The sequence below is a fragment of the Anticarsia gemmatalis genome, chromosome 17, assembly GCF_050436995.1.
Source record: "Anticarsia gemmatalis isolate Benzon Research Colony breed Stoneville strain chromosome 17, ilAntGemm2 primary, whole genome shotgun sequence".
Taxonomy (NCBI): Eukaryota; Metazoa; Arthropoda; class Insecta; order Lepidoptera; family Erebidae; genus Anticarsia; species Anticarsia gemmatalis.
Window position 1 is genome coordinate 7,117,064 of NC_134761.1, and position 8,653 is coordinate 7,125,716.

Below are 8,653 nucleotides of genomic sequence, written 5' to 3' on the forward strand. Positions count from 1 at the left end.
ATCATACAAACTTATTTTTAGTTAATCTATATAATATATAAAGTTTTAATTTTCTGTAGTCTGTTAAGTATCAACTGATGCACATCGGCCTCTAAGACTACTGAATGCTCCTTGACCGAATATTTTAACTAAAACGAAAAAAAAATTAAGTATAGGTAGTTAATGAGACTGATACATAAATATTAAGCTCTTAATTTGATATTAGTGTCCAATGTTGTATTCGGTACCAACAAAACTCACAGGTTATAAGTATCATAATTTATCAATTACACTTTCGAATACTAGCTTACCCTTAAAAATAAAAGACATCGCAATTAACTATTTTGCCTTCGACCACAAAATACAGTCAAGACTAACAAGACTGTCTAAAGCTCAGCTAACATTCTTTTATGACTTCTCTTGATTTATTAGTTTTTTAATTGGAAAGAAATATACACTGCCGGTCAAAAGTTTGAGACCACTTGTAAGAATCTTCGTCACCAACAAATTATTTCAAAAGTACATATGGTAAAGACCTAATTTGAACATCTGTGTATTATATTGTTATTAGAGAATTTCTAAGAACCTTTTCTTTATATATTTTTATCTTATCGTCCTAGAAAGGTCTATTGTTTCAAAACATCAATGAACGCCGCGCAACGACCAAATGGTAAATCATTGTAATTTTTTTATGAGCCGACCAAAACATTGAATATTTTGCTTTTGTTTCTTGTTAACTGGAATTTAGGATTATTTAAACGTTTTAAAACATATTTATTACCTGAGTTTTCATGAAGTTAATCTTTTTTTATCTCGCTTAGTCTGAGCTCATCCTTGTGACAGTGAAGACATCTTAAAATGGGAAAAGTGCGCGAAATTAGCAGTGAAACTCGTGCTGTCATAGTTGTTTTACACAACGAAGGCAAATCTGAACGTGAGATTGCCTCTCAACTTAAGTTGTCGAAGACTTGTGTTCATAACGCAATAACCCGATACAAGGAGACTGGCACTAATCAAGATCGTCCGCGGTCAGGAAGGCCGAGAGCTACTACTTCTAGCGAGGATAATTTTACCGTCGTTACTAGCAAGCGGAATAGACGCCTAACAGCACCAGAAATCTGCGCTGAAGTGAATAAAACCCGATCCGAACCTGTGTCAGTGACTACAGTAAAAAGACGATTGAGAGATGCCAAGTTGTTTGGTCGCGTCGCTGTACGAAAACCACTACTAAGGCCACAAAACAAACGGAAACGGATGCAGTGGGCCCTTACCCATCGAAACTGGTCTGAAGAAGACTTTAAAAAAGTTCTTTGGACAGATGAATCCAAATTTGAAATATTTGGATCAAAACGACGAGTTTTTGTTCGACGTAGCGCCGAGGAAAACATGATGCCAGACTGTGTGGTGCCAACAGCCAAGCATGGAGGTGGTTCCATTATGGTCTGGGGATGTTTCTCGAGCCACGAAACCGGAGATTTGGTACGAGTCGACGGAATTATGAAAAAGGAGCAATATAAAGAAATACTAGAGCAAAATGCCGTTCCGCCTGGTTTGCGATTAATCGGCGATGGATTTATTTTCCAGCAGGATAACGATCCAAAGCACAGTTCAAAATTATGCAGGGGCTTTTTGGAACAAAAAGAGACAGAAGGGGTGTTAAAAAACATGGTGTGGCCTCCTCAGAGCCCGGATCTCAATCCAATTGAGCTTTTATGGGAAGAGCTGGACAGAAATGTCCACAATTGCTGTCCCTCCTCCAAAGAAGACAAGTGGAAGGTGTTACAGGAGAGCTGGAATAATATTTCACCAGAGACAATAAATAAATTAATTGCTCGTATGCCGAGACTAGTAAAAAAAGTGATAAAGTGTAAAGGTGGATTTTTGACGAAAAATCAGTTTAAGATATGAAGGGCATTTTTGATGTATACCATTGTAATTTCTCTACTGTTTTGTTTTATTTTAGAAGTATGTATATTAGTAAATAAGTATTTTAAATAATAATTAAATATTTTGTTTTATATTTTGAGTTTTATTCCATTTTCCTTCTTTTATGTAGGTGGTCTCAAACTTTTGACCGGCAGTGTACGTTTACAACTCCTTGTTACGAATAGCCATTCAGTTAGGATTTCACTTTTACTCAGTTGATTCATGATTGATTGTGTAACATATATCACTTTCTGCAATAACCTTATCTTCGAAGCTATTACATCAACTTCAAATACATAATATCACCTACTTGCTTGTGTTTTGACGTTCTACTTGGTAAATATTTAGTTCTGAAACCAGCGTTTGTTGTTACGCAGCGCGGTTCCTCAATTGCGTCAAATGTAATAACTGATTTTGACATATGAGTGTCATCGTGATAGTGGTGTGCGTGCTACCGTATCCGCAGATTAGCTACCATTTCAAAATTAGATGACATTCCGTTGATAAATAGTCGACCTGCGAAATATTGTTAATGCAGTAACCAGTACTATTTATTCTTTGCTGTAAATTAGTTAGCAAAGAGACTGATCCTTGATAACTGACAAAAGTTCAAAAAGAAATTATTCAAGTAGTGACCGCGTTGATTTTATTTTGTAATTTCATACAAACACAATCATATCGAATGGTCACACAGATTAAGCAATAAATCTGCATAACCTTGATGAGAATAACAAAATCTTACTATTTTACATAGCTGCAATATGAGTCACAAACCTGATTAGAAAATAAAAGTGAACAAAGTAAATAATATAATTCGTTGCAGTTACATGGTGCGTAATATCTATATTTAGTTGTATTTCCTAGTGCATTGACATTGTTATAATGTAACAAAAACGTCACGAGATACGTTACTTATGAAAATTAGAATCATCTGCCTATACATGTGCACACGTCTAAGGGATTAGATTATCCTTATTGATATTACAATGAAATAAAGCTTAAGTACCTATGTATAATTTACACGTATAATTTACATATGTATGAACAGTTTCTCATTATTCTGCAATGGTACTTATGTAGGCACTTGTTGTCAACGTGTCACGATCAATACTTTGTTGTAGGTTTGTTGTTTTCATCATAAACAGTTAGAAAGCCTACTTGATTGTCTTGAAGTCACCTTTTTTCTGTTAATATGCTTGATTGAGGAAATATACAGGCATACTATTTAAAACAGGGCCTAACACTATTGCACCTTAGTATTTATCGTGATCATAATACAGGTAAAAACACAATTTCCTTGAAAAGGAAATAAATATTCTCCTTGAAGATAACATAAAATACTTCTGAGAATCGTGAGGCGCTACAAACGGCGGAATTCTGACTATATGTATTGATGAAAACGAGTGTGAATAAAAAAAAATCGCGCTATTGAGAATGCATTGTATAAGCGACTGAGTGAAGCGTGACACCACACCAGACAAGTGGTCGCGCTTCGTGGACACTGGGCTCAGGTTACAAACACAAGGCGGTGTGAATTAAAAAACATAGTACATACGCGGATAATAGCATCCTTATATCATTAACATCCTTATAACACACGAGCATTACTGAAACAGATCACAACTACGCTATCAACGTATCATCCAACATTAGTGCCCATTTGAAAAATAAATTTGGTCTGTTATTCCTGTGTTATCTTTAAAAAACTTTCCTACATTTGTTATCGTGAGCGCAGTGAACAACAATGCGCACCTAATAATTTTCTGCAAGTATAGAATAATATATCATTATGTATTCAATGTGACAAGCTATACCCTGTGTTGAACGTGTGCATTACTCCTTGACGTCTCATGTCGCCTCATAGTCTAGTCTGTCATAGATATTTACTATCCATCCATCACTTTGTTTACTGCACACAGCGTTTACATAACCATGTACCTACTACCTGCTAATAAACTGAACGCCTAAATGTATTATTAAAATAAGCGCAAGTAACGGTATCGTAAGTACGGTAGCGCAATCTCTGTCTTGTAAATATGGTTATTCTACTACTGTGAAGTGAATATAATAATTGTCATTAGGGCTATTTACATAGCAACAGTTAATATATGTAGACTAGACACTACATAGTATCACGCTTGTATTTCCCCGAAGGTTGAGCCTACTGTTTCGCTAGTCTCATGTTTATGTAATAAGGGGCTAATTTAGTGACAACTACCGGACATACATAGTGCACGTTAAAGTCAAAATTACTTGAATACTAATTATAACATTTTGTGCACATAGGTATTGTACATTTTAACCTCACTTGTAAATTTTAAAAAATATGTCCACACATATTATGCACTAAATTAGTGGTAAATACATGTTCATGTCTTTTGTAATAGCACTACGTAGAATAGTGTAGACTGGAACCAACTCAAGTGAAGTTGAATTCTCAAGGAAAGCAGGGTTACCTCAAAACTTTCCGAAAGTAAATTACATGCTTTTCTTGTTCGAATGTAGGGATCATTTGCTTTGTGACGTTATTCTTTATATGGTATTCCATTAATACCGACACTCTCTTAACGTAGTGACGTGCGGCTAGTGTCCAATTTTGTGTCAAGATTCTGGACTGCTTGAGTTCAGAAATTGGTGTTTTAATAAATGCTGCGTCACGAAAATAATATTAATTATAACTATTTACATAAAATAAATTGGCAACATTCTTTTTATCCATTATGTTAAATTAGAAAATTGTAGTTTGACAATGACTTTGTAGATTTTAAACAGGTACTTAATGATCATATTAATATAAACAAAAATAATCCTACTTTTATATAACACTGACTGCAAAATTAGAATTTATTTTGTGCAAAATAAAATATATTTGCGCAGTTATTTGGTACCTGTTTAAGAATTACCAAGTCATTGCAATCATCGAAATTCTTTAAAACAAAGAACACAGCGGCGTTTATGTTTCGTGTTTACCGGAATACGTGGTATTTTGGTCAGTCGATGGCCAACATTATCTCATGTTTATGAAAGAAAAACTGTGCTGGTCAATTAAGCGTTATTACTGTTTACTATAAAAAATAGGTCTTTTGCGCGATTTGATAGGTGTCTAAGTGGTTTTTTTTTTCAATTTACTGAATATACCTTTAGACTGTCAACAACAAACTGTTTTCATTACGTAAAACACAATGGCAGATAAGCGATTGTGAGAAAAGGTCCGTTGAAGCTAAACCTCCGATCAGAATAATTACACGAAACTACTTTAATTGTAAGACTATGACAATCGACATTGTTACGTTTACGACCCATTGTTACAATCTAAAAAAATCTTATTAATAGTCGATATAATCGTATCATTCCGTTTCATTGTAGGATTCCACTCATATAAATCTTATAGATTTTAGTCCTTTTGAGGAAAACACCATCACGTTTCGTTAGAAACTACTGAATCTTGAAACGTGATAATGTTTTCCAATTAATAATATAGGTAATAAATAAGAATTTTTAACATACGTTTACTAAGTATGATGTAATTATGAATTCTAATAGTGTAAGGGCACAGTTTGCTTCCACTATTATACAACATCGCGGTTGTTCTAATGGTAGCTTTTCAGCTATTTGCTGTGCATACACATTTAACTCTTCGAAATTATTTTTATATCAGGTGCAATCTATAACAAAATGCTTTAATTATGATAACAAACTATAACGACAGTAAAATCTCGCGAACAAAAAACATTGAACATATTGATATTTATTTTTAATAGGAACTAAAATACGTTTATAACATTATCCATATTGTAAATCAATAACAATTATATCAATTTCCTCTACATTAAAAATGTTATGGTTTTCCTTAACATAGTAATTCAATGTACCTACAATACAATTATACGCTTTATGCGTTCCTTAACGATGGCACCAATCGATCAATACTTATTTTTTTGTAACACCGCCTGTAAACATTACGTACCGTAATCTACTCTTTATTTTGTGTAAGGAACTAAATTTTTGAGCTGTTATTCAAACATTTGGGTAGTTATTACGGTTAATTGGAAAATCAAATGCGCCGTAAGTAATACAATTGTTTGCGGACGAACTATTATTTATTCTTGCTGCGATGTTTATACTAAATTCTAGACTCCTAGACAGTCACTTTGCCTATCATCTTTGTTGTAAACCTCTCGACCAACACAGATATAGTAGACACGACAGTCTAATCCCTCATTGGAGGCATGGTCCACGACAAATCGCCTAGCGCATCGAAAATTAGTGCACTAGGTTTATATTGATTCACTTAACTCAAAATCGAAGGTCTCCTTAAATTAACCAAGCATAATTCAAACGCACAGTTTTTTTTTCTTATTATAAACATTATCTGTTTTGTCTTTGTTGATTGTTGATGAACCATGAATAAATAAACAAAATTAACTATCGACAAAATACAAAGAATCACTAACCAATGAGGAAATCACGAATTAAGGCTGTTTTTAATTTCCTATTTGATTTCCAATGAGTAAGTTCTAACATGTGACTGTCAATTGTTTTAGATCGAGAAGCCGGTGACTGAAGGCTTGTCTCACAGGACGCGTGACCAATGGGAAATTGATCGTTCATCATTGAAATTCGTACGAAAACTCGGACATGGCCAGTTTGGTGAAGTATGGGAGGGACTATGGAACAACACGACACCTGTCGCCGTAAAGACTCTAAAATCCGGCACCATGGACCCCAAGGACTTCCTCGCAGAAGCACAGATTATGAAGAAACTGCGGCACCTCAAACTCATCCAGTTGTACGCAGTCTGTACACTAGAAGAACCTATCTACATCATTACTGAACTAATGAAGAACGGCTCTCTATTGGATTATCTACAAGGTAAAATACAACATTAATTATTTATTCATATTATAAATAAATATTAACAATAACTGAGATACAATAACAATGAAATATTAAAATGCAATTATTGTTTTGACAAGCAAGCACGACTGTAAAATAAATTTTGATTTCTAGTTGCGTAATTCGATTGGTTTTTTTTGTTCAGGCAAAGGTCGGTTCTTGAAACTGCAACAGCTGATCGACATGGCGGCACAAATCGCCGCTGGCATGGCATACCTCGAGTCGCAGAACTACATCCACAGAGATCTAGCCGCTAGGAATGTTCTCGTCGCTGATGCTAACATTGTCAAGATCGCTGACTTCGGCCTTGCCAGGCTTATAAAAGTAAGTTTACATTTTGCATATATTTTCAGATAAAAATACCGTTACAGAAATCTAACGGCACTTCTATTTGTGAAGAAACCTAAATTGCCTATATTAAGTGGAATATTATTTTGTATTTATCTATAGTATTGAAGTTCCCGAACTACAGTAATTGAACATCACAAATACAATTCTGTTTACTTTATTGTCTGTAAAAGGAATAAATATTAAATGTATGGTTTTTCCATGAGTCACGCGCCAATCTGTATGTAGTTAATTACATTGTAAATAGTCAATTTATTTAATTTGACGATAACAACAATGAATCATAAACGTCTATAAAACTACCGTATACTTCTACTTGTGGTCTACAAAATAATATCCACACCTGGTAGTAATCGTGACACATCTATGCACGTGACTGTTCATATTATAAACCCTCTAGCCACTACAACACAAGTAGACAGCTTTTCGTCAATTACCTACATTATATTTTGAAGAGTCAGCGTGAGAATTACACGCTAAATGCGAACGACTCCTTATATAGGCAAAATAAACGTGCGAAACTGTACATTTACATAGTTTCCAAGAGGCCATTGAAAGGAAATGTTAAACGTGTGTTGTATTATTGAACAGGAGGATGAATACGAGGCGCGCGTGGGCGCTCGGTTCCCCATCAAATGGACGGCGCCGGAGGCCGCCAACTACAGCAAATTCTCTATCAAATCTGACGTGTGGTCGTTCGGCATACTCTTGACTGAGCTTGTCACTTACGGCCGAATACCTTATCCCGGTAAGTTAATAACTATAAACGACACAATATTTGTATGACACTCGATAGTATTTTAGCATTTAAATGCGCCATCCGTTTTCATAATGATAGCTGTATTTCGTTTTGATTATTTGAATTTTCAGCAAGTTAGTAAACAGGTTTTTTTTGTTGTAGGAATGACGAACGCTGAAGTACTTCATCAAGTGGAGCACGGTTACAGAATGCCGTGCCCACAGAATTGTCCCGCTGCATTGTACGAGATCATGCTCGAGTGCTGGCACAAAGACCCTCTCAAGAGACCCACCTTCGAGACCCTACAGTGGAAACTCGAGGACTTCTTCACCATGGACAACTCCGAGTACAAGGAGGCGTCCGCCTGCTGAGCCCGGCCCTCCCTGCCGCCCCACCGACACGCACACTCGCATCACGTACGTATCTCGTCAATAAATCGCGAACATCGCTCCGGTGAGCCGTACGAGAGAATCGACGTTCCGATCGATCGATAATATAATCTCACCACCGAAAGCTAATTTCCACATTCGCTTCGACAGACTCCAGGGCTATACCACATGCCGCCGGAGCTGCACGTGCTGCACAACAGCGCGTCGATGCAGTACCTGCAGATGCACGCGCTGCCCACCAGCCTCGGGCAGATGCAGGCGGCGCACCAGGCCAGCGTGGCGGCGCAGCTCGCGGCGCAGCAGCAGGCGGCTCTCCAGCAGGCCGCCATGCAGCAGGCGGCGCTCCAACAGGCCGCCCTGCAGCAGGCTGCCATGC

The 8,653-nt window shown here is 36.5% G+C and overlaps 1 protein-coding gene across 2 annotated transcripts in view; it reads left to right on the forward strand.

The window, feature by feature from the left end:
• Positions 1-8,572, forward strand: part of Src42A (Tyrosine-protein kinase Src42A) — a 45,516-nt gene extending 36,944 nt beyond the window's left edge. For both annotated transcript variants that reach the window (XM_076125459.1, XM_076125458.1), the window contains exons 4-8: positions 6,450-6,777; positions 6,947-7,125; positions 7,741-7,897; positions 8,051-8,304; positions 8,428-8,572. In XM_076125459.1, the coding sequence (XP_075981574.1) occupies positions 6,450-6,777; positions 6,947-7,125; positions 7,741-7,897; positions 8,051-8,259 (873 nt within the window). In that variant the 3' untranslated portion in view covers positions 8,260-8,304; positions 8,428-8,572. The remainder of the gene's footprint in view (positions 1-6,449; positions 6,778-6,946; positions 7,126-7,740; positions 7,898-8,050; positions 8,305-8,427) is intronic.
• Positions 8,573-8,653: the final 81 nt, after the last annotated feature.